At 30.8% G+C, this 23,064-nt stretch overlaps 1 protein-coding gene and 1 long non-coding RNA gene across 2 annotated transcripts; both read right to left on the reverse strand.

The window, feature by feature from the left end:
- Positions 1 to 6,618: 6,618 nt before the first annotated feature.
- Positions 6,619 to 8,015, reverse strand: LOC125610283 (mitogen-activated protein kinase kinase kinase 17-like). Its single transcript, XM_048782602.1, has one exon. It carries the CDS (start codon positions 7,699 to 7,701, stop codon positions 6,715 to 6,717), a length of 987 nt encoding a protein of 328 aa, XP_048638559.1. The 5' UTR covers positions 7,702 to 8,015; the 3' UTR covers positions 6,619 to 6,714.
- Positions 8,016 to 21,974: 13,959 nt separating this feature from the next.
- On the reverse strand, positions 21,975 to 22,425 carry LOC111203017. The gene is made up of 3 exons (XR_007340343.1): positions 22,326 to 22,425; positions 22,174 to 22,244; positions 21,975 to 22,058 (listed from the first exon to the last, which is right to left on the reverse strand). It is a non-coding gene; the product is annotated as an uncharacterized LOC111203017 (long non-coding RNA).
- Between the last annotated feature and the right edge of the window lie 639 nt (positions 22,426 to 23,064).

Genomic DNA, 23,064 nt, shown 5'->3' on the forward strand with positions numbered 1-23,064 from the left:
CGAATAAACCGAACAAAACCGATTAAAAGTAGAAACACGTAAATATGTATCTATATTATAACAATACATGAAAATCTATTTGTTACATAAGTTAAATTTGTGTTAATAACGATTACTATAATTTTATAGTAATAAAGAGCCTTAATTTATAAAACACTTGAATTATAATTAAATAACAATACATCGCAATTCAGACATCTTATTTTCTAAGTTTTCTTTTGATTTTTGTGCTTTATTTTAGTCTTCACTAAATTAATATGAAGATTATAAATTTGATGGACAATAATTAATGAAAAAATTTTACAACTTTTTTCTTATCTGTAAACAAACAGAGTTTCGTGTTCAATTGAAAAAGCATGACTTTAATAAACGATAAATAGGGAAGAGTGAAAAAACTTTTCTTTCATATTTCTGTTTTGTTTCATATTTTTATTTTCAAAATTTCAAACTTTGATTTTAGTTATAGATTTGATTATTTTATTTGATGGTAGAAGCATTTTTATTTTTTTGTTCATTTATTTGGACATGTAATATATTTTTAATAAATGACTATGTTGACAATATGACTCTAAAATTCATATAATATGATCTCAAACTAAATAATTATGTTTTTTGGTATAAAACCGAATAAACCGAAAACCGACGGTATATAAACCGAACCGAACCGAAGTAAATATGGATTTAGAATGGTAGTTATATTTTACTAACCGAAATACCGAAAACCGAAAAAAACCGAACCGAAACCGAACCGATATCCGGATTGAACACCCCTAAATGAAATGGTCCAACAACCTTGTTTAAGTAGATTTTTAGGAGTGATTCTCTTTTAATAGTATAGATATAACTTATCTTTCAATATTCACGATGACCTTTAACTTGACTATTAATATATGGCAAGTACTTATCAACAAAATCTAAACTTTTGAACACTGAAAAAATTAACATTTTTAATGTAATTCAAAATTGTCAAACATATATCCAACTATTTACAAAATCAAATTTGATAAAAAAAAATTAAGCAAATCATCTGTTAAAAAATTACATCTATTACGAAAAAACTTAATTTTATGAAAATATTTATAATAAAAATTTATTATTTAAGATAAATTTTTAAAAAATATTAAAACCCTACAAATTTATACTATTTAGTTAGCTAAAAATATGCCAAACAAATCTTAAATATTATCAAGTGAACAAATGCAACTCTTATAAAATATACACACAAATATATTGAAAAAGATTAGCCTTGAGTATTTGGGTCATTGGGTTAGGTACGGACGGTTCTTTTTGATTTTGGGTCCTTTGAGTCCTAAAGATTTGGAGTCAACTATATATTTGAATTTTTTTTGGCTTGGGTTTGGGTTAGTTTTTTCGGGTCCAAGTTGGTTCAGACCCATAATTTAAATATCTCTAAAATACCTATAATTTTCAGGAATGTATCGGGTCCGGATCGGTCCGAAAAAATGCGAAGTACCCAAAAACCCAAAAACACCCAAACCCGAACAAACACCCAAAAATCCAAACAAATACCCGAAAATATTCATATAGTCGAAAAACTAATTTTACCTAAATTCAGATCCGATGAAACCAAAAAGTTATCCAAATACCTGAAATATATATTTTAAAATTTAAAAATTTATCCAAAACTATAACCGAAAACTCAAAATTGAAGGCTAAAAGAATAGATGTAACACAAGCAATATATCTGAAATACCAAAAAATACCTAATCTAAACAAAATATTTCGCAAACTTTGGGTACCCGATCGGGTCTCCGGTAAGATATAGACCCAAACCGAGATCGTATGTCCAATAACATACCCAATAGGCAATTTGCCCTGTACCCGGAACCGAACCAGACCTATATCTTTTACTCGGTTTCAGTTGAGTTTTTTTTGGATCCGGATAAAATTTTCAGACCTAAAAGAGAGTTACAAAAGAATATATACATATAAAATCTCAAATAAAGTAATAACGTACAATCACAAAATACTAATTCATATCAAACTTTCTTTATAAATTAAAAAAACCCGCGCTTTCGAAGCGCGGATCAAAATCTAGTTGATCCTTAATAATTTTCTTAATGATATATTAAAAATCTCTATAAAATAATATAATTTTATAGTCTCAAATTGAGTTTTTGGCTCAATTAGTATATCGATAAATTAATATCTCTATAAACTAATAAAAAAATCTAGTTTTGGTGTAGTCCCAACATTATTAATTTATAGAGTTTTCGTATATGAATTTGATAGAATCATGGTAAGGGGCGTCTAGTTCTCAGAATTAAAAAAGAATTTATTTAATTTGGTTTAAATATTTTCAATCTTATATATTAAAATAGAAGTCACAACCTTGATTCATGTGTGATTTTTTCAAAAAAAAAACTTATTCCTAGAAAATCATGTTACATTTAATCTCTAGTCTTATCATTTAAATTTTGGGCTTACAATAAATTTTTATTGGGCTATCAACAATTGGATTGAAACAATAGATGATCCATTAGATTTATATATAGTATAAGTTAAATATATATAATTTAATGTTGTAATACTATACTTCCATATGTTAATTATTTAAATATTTGTCGATGTTAACTTTTAAAATTATAAAGATTTGTTTTTTAATTAGAAAAATCATATTATCTAACAATGCCTAATCTTTACTACCTTAAACCAATGAAAAAAAATTTAAACTACATAGTTTATTTTAAAAATTAAACAAAAACTAAATGTTTAATTATTTGCTCGATAATATAAATCTATGAAACGAAAATTTTAATTTTTAAAAAACTTTCTAAATTTGTGAAATGTTACAATATTTTTGAATATGACAATAAAACAATATTTTATTAATCTTTATATATATATATATAGTTACAATTTTAATAATGAAATAATAACCTAAAAATATATATATATATAGAAGAAGATACAAATACATGTGAAAGTTTGAAATAATCAATTCAATGAAAAAATATACCGTAAACTTATTATGTTTTAAAAATTGATAGACACATATATATTATAATATATGCCAATTTAGAATTGAAAACAAAATATTTATATAAAAATAAATGAAAACAAAAACTCCCGCGATTGCGCGGATCGAGATCTAGTATAGATTAAAACTAAACTGGATACAAATTGGATAAACTCTCTACCAGACCTTCTAAATTTGACAAACATTGACCAATGAATTTGCGTAAAGACTTTCCATAAAATATGGTTCTCGTGTTCGTTTGCCTCTTTTATAATGGTTTCTTCAGACACAGAATTGGATCTCTTTTATAACAATCATTCATTATAGAGAATTGGTTCTGGAATTGTATAATAATAATGAAAAAAACAACAAAACTCAAAGTGGTACAAAAATAGCAATTAGAAGACTTCACTGATCTACAAAATATCATCTGAAACTATATATATACTAATAAAGTGATACAAGTAGCAGTTCACAAGGCTTTAGCAAACGACAAAACATCATATACGAGAAGAATACAAAATTGTTCCAAACAATTGAAAGAACATTAAACATCAAATTAGTTTATCTTCTTTCTTTGCCTCCCTCCTCATAGCAGAACAAAAGGATGGTTCTTGAGTTCAAGCGTAGACCACCTCTTGTTAACGTCTCTCTCCAAGCATCTGCTCAAGAAATCAAGTGCTTCTTTAGATAACCAAGCCGGTACATGAGGCATGCGATCGCTGTGGCCAATGAGATTGACCCAATCATCAAAGGCAAGATCACCATATTCTCCCCAAACTGTTGCTCCGGATAACATCTCCAAGACCGTGCATCCAAAGGCCCACACGTCCGCTCCAAAGTCCACAAAGCCATGCCCAATAAGCTCCGGAGCTATGAAATTTGCGGTGCTTTAAGCTGAAAGTCTTACAACTTTATACAACACCTATTATAACGTACATAATTTAAGATGAGGAGTTCCACCAACCCATCAAGACTAGATTATGATAAATAAACTGAAAATGTTGGGGGAAAGTTAAAAAGGAAGTATTGGAAATATGACATACCCATTATTCCTAGTTGTATACCTACTGTTCCTGTATCCGGTCACATGACTCGACGGTGGCTTAAGCAGATGAAGCTGAACCAAACACATATGAGAAAAAAACTGATAATATAAATTCTATTTAAAATGGTGTGCAGCAACAGAAATCGTATACCTGAAAGCAGATATCTAAGGCTCCTTAAGACACCAAAGAGCAAAATGAAGTGCTTATAAAGCGCACAAGCATTTTCGATGAATCTGAGCTATAGTCTAAGACTTAACGTTAATACTCATTGAAAAAATATCTACTTATCACCTCGCTCTTGGGGTAAACCATAGTGATTCAGCAAAAGCCAGCAGTGAGAAAGCCACATGATCATCATCTGTAACAAAACAAAGAATAGTTTCAGATTAAATATGCATGAATCAATTAGATTTAAAGCAAACAAAATTACCTTTGACCAAGAATACGTCCTACTGTTATGTAGTCGATGTAGACAATCTGCGTTGAGATGGGTTTTAGAGTATGATGGGTTTCAGGAATGAGAGCACCGAAAGGAACAGAGCCATAATATGGAGTTTCAAGGTGAGGAGTTGGAAGAGTAGATAAACTCTAGATTTCTGCAAGAATTAAATGGTTCTTTATGAGTGCTAGTGGTGAGAATGTGGATTGGCGGAGACGATAACAACATGGTTTTCTCATGAGAAGGAGGAAAAAAAGGGTAACGATTGCTTGTCATATTGTAGCTACAGTTTAGTAAATTAAAGATCAATATTTAGTTTTTCTTTTTGCAAGAAAATATGACTTAGATTTTAAAGATGACATGGCAACTCAGCAATGACTGGCCGATTTTATTTGATTATGTGGATAGCTTAGAATTTGAGTATATCTCCCTTTTAGTATTGTTAGATTTTTGCATCTGTTGTGTGAGACTTATTTTATAATTAACAACTCGTTTTTACACATAAATTTCAGTTAATATTTGTATTTTATAATCATAGTGCATAGGTAATTTTTTTATCAATTTTCTACTTATTGCTAGAGAAAACACTCATACCTATTAACTTTAAACCCAACCCAACCCAAATTAAGAATTATAATATAGAAAAATTGAAAGGTAAATAAGATCAATCGAGTCAATGACAACATCATACACTTTCTTATTTAATAATTTAATATTTATTAAACTTATTTGATGCTTAATAATTTTCTTAATTCATTATTTCTTAATGATATATTAAAAATCTCTATAAAATAATTTAATTTTATAGTCTCAAATTGAGTTTTTGGTTCAATTAGTATATCGATAAATTAATATCTCTATAAATTAATAAAAAAAATTCTAGTTTTGGTGTAGTCCCAACATTATTAATTTATAGAGTTTTCGTATATGAAATTGATAGAAGCATGGTAAGGGGCGTCTAGTTCTCATAATTAAACAAAAATTTATTTCATTTGTTTATATATTTTCAATCTTATATATTAAAACAGAAGTCACAACCTTGATTCATGTGTGATTTTTTCAAAAATGAACTTATTCGTAGAAAATTATGTTACATTTAATCTCTAGTCTTATCATTTAAATTTTGGGCTTACAAGAAATTGTTATTGGGCTATCAACAATTGGATTGAAACAATAGATGATCCATTAGATTTATATATTGTATAAGTTAAATAGATATAATTTAATGTTGTAATACTATATTTTCATATGTTAATTATTTAAATATTTGCCGATGTTAACTTTTAAAATTATAAAGATTTGTTTTAAAATAACAAAAATCATATTCTCTAACAATGATTAATCTTTACTACCTTAAACCAATGAATTTTTTTAACCTACATAGTTTATTTTAAAAATTAAACAAAAACTAAATGTTTAATTATTTGCTCGATAATATAAATCTATGAAGCGAAAGTTTAATTTTTAAAAAACTTTCTAAATTTGTGAAATGTTACAATATTTTTGAATATAACAATAAAACAATATTTTACTAATCTTTATATATATAGTTACGATTTTATTAATGAAATAATAATCTGAATATATATATATATATAGAAGAAGAAGATACAAATACATGTGAAAATTTGAAACAATCTATTCAATGAAAAAATATACCGTAAACTTATTATGTTTTAAAAATTGATAGACACATATATATATTATAATATATACCAATTTAGAATTAAAAATAAAATATTTATATAAAAATAAATGAAAATAAAAACCCCGCAGTTGCGCGGATCGAAATCTAAATATAGATTAAAACTAAAGTGGATACAAATTGGATAAACTCTCTACCAGACCTTCCAAATTTGACAAACATTGACCAATGAGTTTGCGTAAAGACTTTCCATAAAATATGGTTCTCGTGTTCGTTTACCTCTTTTGTAATGGTTTCTTCAGACACAGAATTGGATCTCTTTTATAACAATCAGTCATTATAGAGAGTTGGTTCTGGAATTGTATACTAATAATGAAAAAACAACAAAACTCAAAGTGGTACAAAAATAGCAATTAGAAGACTTCACTGATCTACAAAATATCATCTGAAACTATATATACTAATAAAGTGATACAAGTAGAATTCACAAGGCTTTTTACCAAACGACAAAACATCAGATACGAGAAGAATACAAAATTGTTCCAAACAATTGAAAGAACATTAAAACATCAAATTAGTTTATCTTCTTTATTCGCCTTCCTCATAGCAGAACAAAAGGATGGTTCTTGAGTTCAAGCGTAGACCACCTCTTGTTAACGTCTCTCTCCAAGCATCTGCTCAAGAAATCCAGTGCTTCTTTGGATAACCAAGCCGGTACATGAGGCATGCGATCGCTGTGGCCAATGAGATTGACCCAATCATCAAAGGCAAGATCACCGTATTCTCCCCAAACTGTTGCTCCGGATAACATCTCCAAGACCGTGCATCCAAAGGCCCACACGTCCGCTCCAAAGTCCACAAAGCCATGCCCAATAAGCTCCGGAGACATGTACCTCGTGGTGCCTCTCTTGTGGCCGTATCCGTTACCGTACTCGACCGACCCTTTCTCCATAGCTAATCCAAAATCTCCAATCTTGGTCAAGTACCCGGTAGACCTGAACCGGACAGCGGTAGGGGAGAGTAAGAGGTTGTCGGGTTTGATGTCGCAGTGAACGATGTTTCTGTCGTGGATGTAAGTGAGACCAGACAAGACATCTCTAGCGAACACTTTGGCCTCCGACTCAAGAAGCTCGCCGTGATTATCCTCGATCAAGTCGGCAATGGTTTTGCCAGAGCAATACTCGAGAATCAGATTGTATTGCGTAGAGTAGCCCTCGCGTGCGATCTCGTCGCCGTAGCAACGGACAATGAACGGAGATTGTAAACGGATCATGATCCTGCCTTCGTCCATGAGGCTTGAAGCGTGAGAAATCTCTGCGGTTTTGATGGCTCTGTCACCTGTATGGTGTGTCTTGCTTTTACTGGTACCTAGATAAACCGAACCGTACGCTCCTGTTCCGAGTAAGAGAAGTTTAACCCACGAGGACGAATTGATTCTGCCTCCGTCTAGGGTTACGTTGTCGGCGGAAGGTTTCTTCGGAAGGGCGGTCTCGAAAGATGCTTTGGTTATCTCTTTGACAGAGATACTAGTATGCTTCTTCTTCATCAAGTTGGGCTTTCTAACGACCCTCAGAGTAATCTTAGCCATATTCTTCTATGGAAAAGGTTTCGTACGTAGATGGAGAACTAGCAACTTCGTGCTTGTGGAGAATGGAATGTGATGAAAACAGAAAGAGCTAGGGTGTGAGTTGGGTGGGACTCAAGTTACCTTTTTTATGCTCTTCTCTATTTCCTTTTTCTTTTTACTTTTTTTTTTGTCACTGCTTCTCTATTTCCTTTTTGGGCTTATTTGCCAAATAACCAAAAAAAAAAAGAAAATTAGATTTTGGGAGAGAGAGTAGAGAGAGATAGGAAGAGAAAGTAGGAGAGAGGGGGGAATTTTGGTTAGTTAGTGTATTTAAGTTTTTTTCATGTATATAGAATGCAATTTCTCTTCCTTTTTTCGATTAGGGTTAAACCCGAACCGCGTACACTAGACGTGTAATTTCACTTGGACCACGTATCGGGTAATTTTTAATAGTAAACTAGATATGAGTCCGTACGTTGCAACGGTTTTGCTGGAACAAATATGATATCTTTAAAAAAAGAAACAAAATATTGTCAATTATATTATATTTTTAAAATAAAAAGATAAAAAAAATAGTAGTTACAAAAAAAAAAAATTTAAATATTGTTAACGTCGTCAGCAAAACACTAAACCTTAAATCCTAATCCCTAAACCCTAAATCTGAAACCCTAAACCCTTGGGTAAACCCTAAACCCTTGGATAATCATAAACTCTAAATCAAAAACACTAAACACTAAAATCTTAAACCCTTGAGTGTTTTAGTGTTTAGTATTTTTGATTTAGAGTTTATGATTTATCCAAGAGTTTAGGATTTATCCAAGGGTTTAGGGTTTCAGATTTAAGGTTTAGAGATTAGGATTTAGGATTTAGTTTTTTCCTGACGACGTTAAAAATATTTTTTTTGTAATTACTACTATTTTTATTTTTTATTTTTTTATCTTTTTATTTTAAAAACATAATATAACTTGACAATATTTTGTTTCCATTTATAAACGATATTAAATTTGAAATAACATAATGCTATTGGTTGGTGAACCTAGAAGTTCACCCTAGGGGGTGAACCCAAGAATAAGTCTTAATTTAATAAATAAACTAGATTTTAATCCGCACGTTCGTGCGGATATTTTTTTCATTTTATAAATGCATTAGATATTATTACAAATATTTTAAATATAAAATTTTCAATTTAGTATTATATATTATGTAACTCTATATTATTATTGTTTATATTTTTTATTCAGCATTATTCATATACAGTGATTTTTAATACATTTTACTTTGTTATTAATGTTTATTTCTTACTAATATATTTTGAAGTAAGATACAATATGAAATAATCAAATAGAAAACTTCCTTCAAAATATGTTTTTCTTTAATTTATACATTTTGTTATAATACATTTTTAAAATTTTAAAATTTATATTATAGAAAATAGATATGTTCAAGATAATTTATATTTGCATGCTCCGTTTAAATATAATTTAATATATATTATTTTAGTATTTTACAGAATTTAAGTAAAAAAAATTATTTAAATATTATAGCCCTATTATTTTAGTAAATTTTATACATAGTAGCATCTATCATATTATTTTACTAAATTTTATTGATATAAGATATTTTTTTTGATGCTATGATATTAAGTTTTTTTTTAATTATATTTTCGAAATATTCAATTGCTTTAATTTTTAGAACATATATAGTTTGTTTTTTTCCGTGGTGCATTTCAAAAAGTTATTCTTTATTATCTGTGATTGAATATTTTGAAAATTTTGAAATATTATCATTTCGAGTTTGAATTTTTATTTTCAAAATTTATATTTTGTCAAGGAAACTTTGAAAAATTAGAGTACTATATTTGAGTTTGGAAGATTACATTTTGAATTTTGTTTTTGTTACTACATTAATACACCATTTTCTAATAAAAAATATTTAAATTTTTGGTGATATTTTCTAAATTTTCTCAACAGATTTTGTTATAATTAAGAAAAAATATAATTAAAATTTGATTTGAACTACTAAAATTTCATAGTTTTCTAATAACATTCTACTAACATATTTTTAAATAGTATATGAATTAAAGGTTATTATATAATATTATATCTTTGTATATAAACATTTTAAAAAATATTGTTGAGAGATTCAAAATAAAAAAAAGATAATAAGTATATATTTTACGAATTTGAACTCATTTTAATGATGAATGATCATTTATTTAAATGAAACAATTAAAAAAAAAATTTTGGTTAATTTACCTATTTAATATAATTTTATCATATTTAACTCTAATAGAACTTCTATTTTATATAATACAGAATCTAATTATATAATTTATTAAAATAGTATATATTTTTATTTTCTTTTGTTATAATAAAAGTTTAGTTAACATTGATTTATAACAATATTATATTAATAATTAAGAAATTAATTAATATGTTATTTAATAAAAATATTTAAATTTTAAGTATGATTTTGTTAGATTCTTTCTCAACAGATTTTGTTATAATTAAAAAATAAAATTCAAATTTATAGTTAGTTTATTATTAATGTAAATAACCAAATATATCATATTAACTATTTCTTTAGGTGGTCCTACTATGACTTGCTAATAGTAGATAAAAATAGAACCCTAAATTAATAAATTAGATAAAAGTAATAAATTATTTTACTATACTTTTCGGATTACTAGAACCTTTTCCGGGCTACGCTCCAAAAATTTAAATAAAGATGACTATATATATGATTTTATTTGACTATGAACACATTTATATTCATACTGCACTGAAAAATAAAACAATTTATGACTGAAACTATTTAAAACTAAACTTTATTGTTTTAGTATCTAAAATATATGAAATGTCAAATCGATATAACAAAAAAAACTAAAGGAAAATATCCCAAAACACTCTAAAGTGTTTTCTTCACAAAAAAAACGCAAGGAGGAGAATGACTAAAAGATATTTTATTAAAGAGGTAAAAAACACTTTTATCTCTATTCTAAAAAAATTTAATAAATATTTAATAAAAAAAAAATTTGTTTAAAAAAAAAACTATTCAATTCGAAATTGTTTTTGATTTTTTTCAATTTTAAAAAAATATTTTTTGAAATCCAAAAATTCTTTTTAAAACCATTTTAAAAATTACTATTATAAATTTTAAATCTTATTTATATACATTAAAATCATAAACAACACCACTCCAAATTTAAACCTTTAGTCTATAGTAGTTAATCATATGAGTATAAATATTTTCTACCTTTATAATGAAACATATTTTGGTCATTTTGATCCTTGTACGCTAAATTGTGATTAAAATTTTATTAGAATTATCTTCGGAAATTTCTCAAAAACTAACTAAGTCTTTACTATAGTCCAATTTCTCATCTTTAATTATTTGAGTTCTCACTAAAACAATTTGTTAGATTCAATAAATGATTTAAATTTTTGTTTGGTTTTAGGATCAGTACTGAATTTGTGGTTTTATAAATTGTATTCTCTTTTCTCGTCTGTTTTGCTTTTCATTATATCGTTATTAGAAAATCATTATGGATTTATTTTAATATATCTTAAAACAATGGTGGTAAAAAAAGCAATTGTATTCATACAACGATGAACGATATAATGATCCTGAGGAATAGGCATGAGAATCATGTTATTTTTTTTGTTAAAGGAAAATAATGTTAGTACTTATTACCTTTGTTTCATGTGGCAAAGCGAATTCCAAATGGAAAAAAAAATCAAAAATGTAATAACATTCTACAACATTTATTTATTTTGTATGGTTTTTCCGGTTCACTTCTTCGTTGGCTTTCGTTGTGTGAACACTGAACAGCATATAGTATCAACGGAAACTCAAAGACATTCGTATAAAAAAAAACCTTTTAGTTACTGAATGAAATTAGTCAGATAAACTATTAATGTGTTAGACAAAAGTCATTTCTTAGCTCATTATGGATGCTGATCAAGGGGAGTACATAGGCTCTGAGCTCATGCATCACATGTACTTCTCAGACAGCTTGAAGCTTATAAAAGAAGCAAAGAGAAAAATTATCATTAATATGCACTTACTGATTAAAGTAGGAAGGATGGGTTGTTTTGTTTGACAGAAAAACATTGGGGTTTCTGGGTGAGTCGGTGAATATTGTCCCAGTAGTCCACCAGAGACAGCTACAATTGTTAATATGTTCATGCAAGCGTCCATTTTAGGACTTTTGATGGTTAGAGGGGTTCAAGTCATGGTCAATTCAGGAGCTTCACTGGTTAAGTTCAAAGAAGAGATGAATTCGCTGAACTGAATCTTAATCAACTAACATCAATGTGTAATAATATATACACAAGCAAGTGGTAATAATATCAATGTGTAATCAATTCGCTGAACTGAATCTTAATCAACTAACATCAATGTGTAATAATATATACACAAGCAAGTGGTCCCCATTTACAATAGCCTTTTTTAACGTGGAAACACTAATTTGAGAAGGAACTTGGCTAAGTGATATACGTTGAGTATTCACTCATGCAAATACTTGTTTTCCCCTCAGTTCATTTCGGATTCTCCATAGCTAACTTGAGAGACGGAGCTCTGTTCGGGTCCAAACTCTTGCTCAAAGAAACAAACAACCTTATACCAGTCAAGGAAGAGTTAATCCGCTTGAACTTAACTGCCATGTAATGGTACGCAAGCTGACCCAAAGTAGGGTTACCGTGGTTGAAATGGTGATTACTGCCACGGGATTCTAGGTTCTGGAACAGAAAATGACTTCAGCACCACATAGAAACTTGTGAATTCAGAGATTGTTGGTTCTTATCAGTAGCGCTGAAGAAAAATGACATTCAATATGCTACTACATAAGATAAAAAGTCACAGAAAAAAAAGAGAGTGAAATTTAAAATGATAATATATAGAAAAATAACTAATAACTTGGAGAAGGAATAAACTTGGGAAGCTTGACGAAGGAACTATAGAGTCTCTCGCAGACTTTAGAGTACCAATTGTGATGCCTTCAAATAAGCATAGCATTATGTGCATCTAGTTTGAGAACATATCAAAAGCTTACAATGTCAAAGCCCAATCATTTTCTATGCAAATACCTTTTCCAAATATTCGTTCCTTGCTTGGTTTACGACCATCTCATTTTTCTTCAGAGCTATGAAATTTGCGGTGCTTTAAGCTGAAAGTCTTACAACTTTATACAACACCTATTATAACGTACACTAGGTGATAACCCGTGCCTTGCACGGGATGAGATTATTAATTTTGTTATTTATAAGATAAGAAAGCATTATGTCTGTTTAATGTGGACATCGATTTTGTTCTATGTTGGTAAAATCCAAGTTCAAAAGAGTGGATTATTTTCTTTAGTTGTGCATTGATCTTGTTTACCAATATACTCTGCTCACTGAGGGATTCTACGCAGCGGAGAAATCTTCGTGAGTGTTTCGTATTAGTCCTGCTTTCGTATTGGGAGTTACGGGAGCTCCGTGAATAAGCTGGAGAGGAATACAGAGATGCAGTTGGACCTCGCAACGTGTCGATGTAAAGAAACACTCAATTCTCGAACAAACAAATCCATAGATTACCGTGTGGATGAGAACTGGTGGATGAGCTTTAGTGGTAACATTGTCTGCCTCAAAGTCGATTGCATCCTGTGGATGGTTTTGGGTGACCACTTTTGATACTTACAAAACATGAGAGTGAACTGTCGAGACGATGTAATGGACCGCCTTGGTATCAAGCTCCTTAAGTTACTCACAATATGACATAACATATATCCAACAGAGATGCAGTTGAAGCTCGCAACATTTCGATGAAGCCATATATATAATAAAAGCTTTGCTTGCTTCTCTTGTCGGGAAATTCATTAATAGATTGTGAGTCTTCTCTAGGGCTGGGCAACCGGTGTACCATTCGGGTTTCGGGTCCATCCTAATCGGGTTCGGGTTTTCTTGGTTAACAAAAACAAGCCCCATTCGGATAAAACTGAAGATCGGTTCGGTATCGGTTCGGGGGCTATATGGTTCGGGTCGGGGTTGGTAGACAGGCGTGGAACAGGTATAACCCGGAATACTTTCCGGTTCGGGGTGTGGTTAGTATTTCGGTTCTTAAAAGTACTAATTGTAGTGAAAGTAACCATTACCGTACAAAAGAATTTCGTAACTTGTGCTGCAAGTAAGTAAAAAACACAGAGAAATAAAGCATTGAAAATTCTCATAACCCCTAAGGCAACACTGATATAAAACCAAAAACCCTTTATTATTGATAGAAGAGTCAAAAACTTAACAACTCAGAGAATGCAAACAAAGCCATAATGAAATGCTTAAAACCAAAATAAGAAACATTATTCAAACTTGAAACTTCAAAGAAATAAAAACCAAATGCAGAAAACTTGAAGCTCCATGCTTCAACCTTCACCCGCTTCACCTTCACCCGCCTTCTTCCACTTCATGCTTCGACCTTGAAGCTTCAATCATCAAGCGTCTGTGCTTGAAACTCTACAACATAAAAACAAGGCATAAGAAAGGAGCTCATTGCATAAACAAATACTACACATAAGACAGTATAAAGAAACTAAGTGAAAAGATAGACATACCTTTCTGAAGTCGATCAAGCAACTCCACATCAGCAAGTATTTGCTCATTTGTAGTGACTTGTTCACTCACCTTGATGTCAGCATGCATCCATTGCTCAGTACACATGAGAACTTCTATCATGTAATGAGTTAAGCAACTCCGATATGGCTCCAAGATCCTCCCACTGGTGCTAAAAGCACTTTCAGATGCCACTGAAGATACTTGCATGGCGAGTAGATCTCTTGCCATTTCAGCAAGCACAGGATACTTCATCTTGTGGACCTTCCACCACGCGAGAATGTCAAACTCCACACCAAGCAAGAGCTTAGGAGTTTCAACTGCCTCCTTCAAGTACACTTCAAGTTCGTCCCTTGAATCCTCTCCCTTTTCAGCAACCATCTCCTTGTAAACACAATCCATCCGCTCATAACCGAAATCTTCAACCACCAGCTCCATTCTATCCGGGCCTTGATCTTGCGACTCTGGAGGAGGCTGAGATGATGATGCATGATTTGACTGAGAGGCTTCTCCAGTAGACCCTCTGAGTCTTGTGTTGTACTCTTTGAACATAGACCTGAGATCCAAAAACATAAATAAAATATTTATACAAGTTTTGGAGGCATTGTTATTGAGGTCTCGGAGATTAAATTCATGATTATAAAACAAATACCTGAGAAGATCACCAACAGATTCCAGCATTGCATTAGACTCTAAGCTCTCCTTCTCATAGAGCTTCTCAAAGCAGAGCTTGGCAAATTGCATCTTCTTCCTTGGATCGAAAACAGTGGCTAAGATCAGCATCCTGTTGACACTCTTGATACCATCCCAGTACTTGAGAAACTTCTGCAACATCTCCGACGCTTTCACCTTCAACTCAGGATCGAAGCTGTTGGCTAGTGCAGTGAGGTTTCTTTCTATGGTCACTATCTCACCGTAGCACTTGTAAGAATTAACCGTCGTAGAGGCAGAAACAACCAGAGTGCTGTTGTAAAAGATTATGAGAAACCTCTTGAGCTTCTCAACAGCACTCCAGTCTCTCAAAGAAGGTGGTCCACACCTCTTAACCCCATTTTCCATCTCTAAAAAATAATCATTATACAACCTATCTTCTGCCTCCATCCTATCAAATGCAGTTCTAAACTGAAGAGCCCTAGACAGCATAAGGAAGGTTGAATTCCATCTAGTCTTAATATCCATAGGTAAGCTACCTCGACTCATTCTCCCAGTAGTGACTCTAAGATCAAATGCATTAAGCCTAGGTGTTGAAGAGCGAACATACTGAATAGCGTTCCTAATGGCTAACACATTTTCTCCTACCTCGGTCAAACCCTCCTTAGCAATTAAATTGATGATGTGAGCACAGCACCTCATGTGCAAGAAACTCCCGTCTAGAACTAAAGACTCAGGGGATACATCACTAAAATCCCTATGGAATCTCCTAATGGCAGAAGTATTAGCAGTCGCATTGTCTACTGTAATGCAAAATACCTTCTCAATGCCCCATTCAGCTAGACACTCCAAGAGCACAGTTGCGATGGTCTGCCCCTTGTGGTCCATCACGTACTTGAAGCCTATGATAAGCTTCTTCAGCTGCCATGTTGCGTCCACAAAGTGGGCAGTTATCACCATGTAACTTGCACCTGTGACAAATTAAACAAACAAAGTCAGAGTTCAGAAAAAAAATAAAAAACTTTATAAATATATCATATGCATAGAAGTTTTACGTGACAGTCTTTGTTAATTTTTTTTTTGAAAAAATGAATTTAGAAATTTTGAAAAGTGACATTCTATGCTAGCAAAAAGTATAGCATAAATAAAAGTTATAAAACAAAAAAAAAAAGCTGTAAAGAAACTCCCTGAAAAGAGAGGAAAACGGTTCTGCAAGTTCATGCTATGTTTTCGTCATCTAGCTTTCTTATAGGAAGACATAGATGCAGTTGAAGCTCGAAACGTCTCAACGAAGCCATATATATATAATAAAAGTCTTGCTTGCTTCTCTCATCGTGAATGGTAAGTGGACAGAGCCAAAGACATATGGTCCTCGAAATTACTCGCTTTCTAAAATACATATACACTAAATTCGTCGACATGGTCCTCGGCGTAAACCAAAACTTGTCGATGTTGAGTATCATATAAATACTATACAAACGACCTCAAAATATTTTGATCATAAAGATATAAAATTCGATAAATTCAATCAAGTTACTACATCAAAAGTGAAAATTTCATATAAAACCAAATTTGAATAAAAGAAAAGAAAAATGTATCTTGCCAAAAAAAAAAAAACCAAACAAACTTAATAAAAAAATACTAAGTTAGTTTTGGAGAGAAGCGTAAGGTAAAGATTGGTTAGAGAGACAAAGACTTGAAAAGTCAACTCGAGTCTTCTTCCAATAATCTCAATTATTTGTTATCTTTCAGTGTCATCTTTTTCCTAAATCCTCTTCACATCCAACCACATGTTTCTTCATCTATTAGACTCTCTCTTTCTTTCTAGTTTTTCCGTCACAACTATGGCGAAACTCTGTTTTAGATACTCTGTTTTTGTCTTCATGGCTATTACAGTTATTGTTCTTCTTCCACGTCACACCCCTTCTGCTACCTCTTCTCCATATTCTCGTCCCGAGAAGTTCTACCTCAACTGTGGGTCGGATTCTAACATCAACTATGGTGGCTGGACCTTCGTCGGAGATATGATCTCCGGTTGTAACTTAGTCTCCTTGAACAGCAAAGGAAGTGAAGCTAGCAACCAATCTGTACCAGAAATCTATGGGACAGTAAGAATATTTAGACACCCTTCTTCTTACAAGTTCTAGCTCGATTCCGTTGGTTTACACTTCGTGCGTCTCCATGTCTCTTCTTGGACAGAGCTTTTAACATTTAACTTCTCTTTTTCACGTATGTGGTTTGTTGTTGTAGCTTTTATGGAAAATAGGAAACAAAGTTTAGAGGAGTTCTATGCAACCGACACGTAAGCGTAAAATTTTTAAATTGACTGTGAGAGCGACACGTGGCAAAGTTAGTGTGAATGCATTAAAGTCAATGCTTCTCTTTTAATATATAAGGGATAATTTAAGCTGAGGAGTTCCACCAACCCATCAAGACTAGATTATGATAAATAAACTGAAAATATTGGGGGAAAGTTAAAAAGAAAATATTAGAAATATGACATACCCATTATTCCTCGTTGTATGCCTACTGTTCCTGTATCCGGTCACATGACTCGACGGCGGCTTAAGCAGATGAAGCTGAACCAAACACATATGAGAAAAAACTGATAATATGAATTCTATTTAAAATGGTGTGCAGCAACAGAAATCGTAAACCTGAAAGAAGATATCTAAGGCTCCTTAAGACACCAAAGAGCAAAATGAAGTGCTTATAAAGCGCACAAGCATTTTCGATGAATCTGAGCTATAGTCTAAGACTTAACGATAATACTCATTGAAAAAATATCTACTTATCACCTCGCTCTTGGGGTAAACCATAGTGATTCAGCAAAAGCCAGCAGTGAGAAAGCCACATGATCATCATCTGTAACAAAACAAAAAAATAGTTTCAGATTAAATATGCATGAATCAATTAGATTTAAAGCAAACAAAATTACCTTTGACCAAGAATACGTCCTACTTTTATGCAGTCGATGTAGACAATCTGCGTTGAGATGGGTTTTAGAGTATGATGGGTTTCAGGAACGAGAGCACCTACAGAGCCATAATATGGAGTTTCAAGGTGAGGAGTTGGAAGAGTAGATAAACTCTAGATTTCTGCAAGGATTAAATGGTTCTTTATGAGTGCTAGTGGTGAGAATGTGGATTGGCGGAGACAATAACAACATGGTTTTCTCATGAGAAGGAGGAAAAAAAGGGTAACGACTGCTTGTCATATTGTAACTACAGTTTAGTAAATTAAAGATCAATATTTAGTTTTTCTTTTTGCAAGAAAATATGATTTAGATTTTAAAGATGACATGGCAACTCAGCAATGATTGACCGATTTTATTTGATGATGTGGATAGCTTAGAATTTGAGTATATCTCCCTTTTAGTATTGTTAGATTTTTGCATGTGTTGTGTGAGACTTATTTTATAATTAACAACTTGTTTTTACACATAAATTTCAGTTAATATTTGTATTTTATAATCATAGTGCATAGGTAAATTTTTATCAATTTTCTAGTTATTGCTAGAGAAAACACTCATACCTATAACTTTAAACCCAACCCAAACCGAATTAAGAATTATAATATAGAAAAACTGAAAGTTAAATAAGGTCAATCGAGTCAATGACAATATCATACACTTTCTTATTTAATAATATAATATTTATTAAACTTATTTGATGCTTAATAATTTTCTTAATTCATTATTTATTAATGATATATTAAAAATCTCTATAAAATAATATAATTTTATAGTCTCAAATTGAGTTTTTGGTTCAATTAGTATATCGATAAATTAATATCTCTATAAATTAATAAAAAAAACTTTAGTTTTGGTGTAGTCCCAACATTATTAATTTATAGAGTTTTCGTATATGAATTTGATAGAATCATGGTAAGGGGCGTCAAGTTCTCAGAATTAAACACGAATTTATTTCATTTGGTTTATATATTTTCAATCTTATATATTAAAACAGAAGTCACAACCTTGATTCATGTGTGATTTTTTTCAAAAATTAACTTATTCTTAGAAAATCATGTTACATTTAATCTCTAGTCTTATCATTTAAATTTTGGGCTTACAAGAAATTTTTATTGGGCTATGAGGCTATCAACAATTGGATTGAAACAATAGATAATCCATTAGATTTATATATAGTATAAGTTAAATAGATATAATTTAATGTTGTAATACTATACTTCCATATGTTAATTATTTAAATACTAGGTGAATTTCCCGTGCTCATGCACGGGTATAAATGTTTTTGAAGTAAATATACTATAATAATTGATTGCTATTTAATTTTAACTAGGTGACCGGCTCGCACCCTGTGCAGGCATAAAAAAATTTAAAATATGGAATAGATATTATATAGTTTTTAGAAATAACAGATTTTACAACATAATATCACCGTCTTTGGAGGAATTCATCAGTCATGGAAAAAAACTGGTAGTCAATATTTGAGATGGACGAGAGGGAACACAGTAACGTCAGTATGAAGAGGCAGATATTGTGTGTATGTATAATTGCAACGTCACAAAATATTTTGTGTGTTTAAAAAGATACTTTCATTCAAAAAATAGAATAAATAGTGTATAGTTTTAAAAGTAACAGATTTTATATTATCATTAATATAATTGTATTGTATATGTGTTGTAATTCTTTATTTTAGGTGAATAATATTATTTTTCCATAAATAATAAACAAACATTTATGTAGACATATTAAAAGAAAATATAAAAAAAATCAAAATATTATCCATAAATAATATAAATTATGAAGTACATTTCTCGATAAAGAAAGTAAATTCAATTAGAAACCTGCAAAAAATTAAATAAATTTTGTAAGCAATTTGACGGGTTAACATTATTTGATACATTTATAACTTTCTAAATTTTATTGAACATGAAATAATATTAAATTGACATACCGTCATCGGTCTCCTAACTCATCACAACCCATCTGGCAAATGCAAAAAAAAATAATTGTAACAGTTTATATAATTTAAAATTTGTATTTGAAAAAAAAAGTAGATTAAAATTACGTACCGTGACTACGAAATATTCTGAAAAACTTGTTTGTAGACAACATTCAATGTTTTTGTCTGCGGCTTTCCTTCTTTACCAGTTATTAGGATTTTAATCCAGATCTCGACTTAACTCTTGAAAGTGCAACTTTTCTTTGCATTTTGTAAACATTTTATAAATTATTTTAAAATTATGATAAATTTATTCTTTAAACAATGATAAATAATTTAAAAATAATATTAATAAACATTTTTGGATTTTGTAATATTTAAAATAGTTATTATATAATGCTATTCGAACACAATTCATCAAGTAAAGTATAAAACTATTATAATTATCTTATATAAAATTTTGTTCATTATATTTTATAGGTTATAAATATTAAAAGTAATAAATAAAACATTATTAATCTTTCTATAATTTTGAGAATAGTTTCCATAAATTGTTATTTGTAATATTCGTTAGATTATATGGCAAGTGATATTAAATGATTTTAGACTTATCTTAAATTTTTAGATCTAAATTAAATAAATAAAAATGAAAAACAATTGACTAATCAGATTATAACAATTTCTTGAAACTTTACCTATGAACCCCAATCTGCGATAGATCAGTCCACGAGATTCACAAAAAAAATCCAGCTACCTTACAGGTTGGGTTACTTAAACGTAGATTTGTCCATTTGACATATATGCACCATGTTGATAAGTTGACCACGATTATTGGTGAAACTAATATCCGGTCTAATAAAAAAATGTAGCTGGTTCGATTATTAATTTTCTAGGTTGTTTGACTGTTTTGAAATATTTTGGCTTATTTGCAATTTAATATGCTAACTTATTTTAAGTTATGCCTCTCTCTTTTTGTTTTGCCTTTTGCATATTTAATTTGATAATTACTACTATGATTTGATAATAATAAATAGTAGTAATTCATTGATCATTTTTTTGCCAGACATTACAATCTCATTCAATCTAGTCTGCATATATAGTCCAATTATAATGAAATCAATCTTGTTGATTGACTGATACACACACTTCAAAAATGACTCAAGTCATGGGACAAACTTTGGCAGCTTTTATTTCAATGCTGGCAGTGTCAAGACCATCCAACATGGAAGAGTCCTTGCTAACCAAAGAAACCTTAAAGAATCAAGAAAGATAAAAAGACATTATTAGTAAACACATGATGACATTGTAAATTAAGCACCAACAATATAATATTAAGAAGGGAAAACCAAGATTGGCGCAGCTGTCCTTCTAGGTCAACCATGCCTTTAGCAAAAGCAGCTGCAGACATCTGGTCAACATATGCAAACCAATTTAAACATTATTTTTTTCCCAACACATATGCTTAATTATCTTCAGTAGTATCAATGTAAAAGGTGTACGTACCTGAACACGTCCCTCGTCAGAGCTGTAAATTTTAAGGTCATGATGGTATGTACTATGGAGACGAAGCAAACCAGTCCCTTCACCTGAAAAAAACATGTAATTTAAGGTCATTTCATCGGTGAAATACTCCAAAATAAAAGTAACAGATCAGGGGGTCTTACCTGGATACATATTGTATCGGAAGAATCTACCAAGCTCTTCTGCCTGCATGCAGATGAAGCAAACATCAATAAGTTAAACAATTCTTCCATATTTGGAAAACATATATATATATAACAATGACAAATTAAATGGTAAAGTATGTAAACACATGTTTTCTACCAACGTGAGTTAGAACACCGCCGTATTTAAGAATCATAAGGGCCTCTACAGGTCTTTCTTCTTCGCCTTCACCATCCCACTTCAGCGGCTTAAGTTCAACCTTCCTGTATATCCCTGAGAAATTTCCTCCCTGCGCCATTTCAAAAGGTTCTCTGCTGTGAGGAAATGACCTCATGAATTAAATTAAAAATGCATAATGCTAGCTTACTTATAAGATAATATATTCAACAAAAAATGATATAAGATAGTATTACTAAATGATACTATGTAATACTTTCCCCAGACTATATTCAACAAAAAAAAAAAGAGAAAGTACTAAAGAGCCTTTTCAAGAACTGCTTTAACTTGGCGAAGCTTCTCAGCATGTTCAAGGTCTTCTGGATCACTATCACTCTCACGACCTGGTCTACATATAAAAAAAAGAAGACCATATTGTTGTTACCAGTATTCAACACATGGAAAAGATAGACCAGACATGCTTTTTGGAGACAAGGCACAAAGAGTTGAGTTCAGAGTTCTACCTTGTACGGGGAACTAACATTCTTGTTGCATCTAATAGGTCTTGCAACTGGACTGCACTTTTTAGTTTTGTCTACAAAAATAAGAAAAATATATAAAATGAATCAAGGTTCTGATAAAAGATGGATGACAGAAAAGCTGGAGCCTCTCGCACCTCAGCTCTTGGCTTTCCACCATTGTACTTCAGCATCAGGTTTAACAGTTTCTCCTCTGTAACATTTAGTTTCACCTTCTGTTTTGGAGTTCGATCGCCACTGTCATGTAATAACAAAATTTAACAGATAGAAGTATAGAGGAGATAAAGGTGATTTATATGCTAAGAAAACATACTGTCGAATAACATTAATGACACAACGTAGCTCTTCTGAGTGCTCATTGCCTTGGCGGGTTAGTCATTTATTAGACTGTACAGGTTTATTGAACTTCCAAGGCAAAGTGGGTGGCAGAGTCGATGAAAGATGAGGAGCCTTTGCGTCTAAACACATTTTTCTTAGCACACAAGCAACATCGTCGTAATACCTTAATAGTATGAAATGAAAGATTTGTGAAAAATACTTTAAAGAATGAAAAGAGAATGTTTGTATTTGAAGACCTTGAGTGTCTCCTATATATATACAGTCGATTTATTTTTCATATTAATGACGCACAATATTTTGCACAATAAATAATGAAATTGTTTAAAGAAAGATATTAAATGTGTATTGTCAAAAAATGATTTGCATATGATATGATTTTAACTTGCGCAAGTAATCCATATTAGAAAGGTAAGTTATTAAAAACAAACAACCTAATTAGAAACATTAAAATATTTTGTAAGCAATATAATAAATATAATATCAACATGCGCAAGTTTACCGTTTGAATAATAAGGAAAGTTTTTAATATTTGTCTTA

Source organism: Brassica napus, chromosome A6, assembly GCF_020379485.1.
Source record: "Brassica napus cultivar Da-Ae chromosome A6, Da-Ae, whole genome shotgun sequence".
NCBI classification, from domain to species: domain Eukaryota; kingdom Viridiplantae; phylum Streptophyta; class Magnoliopsida; order Brassicales; family Brassicaceae; genus Brassica; species Brassica napus.

Excerpts from the sequence above, each read along its gene's own strand:
- LOC125610283 (XM_048782602.1), bottom strand. The coding sequence starts at position 7,701 with ATGGCTAAGATTACTCTGAGGGTCGTTAGAAAGCCCAACTTGATGAAG.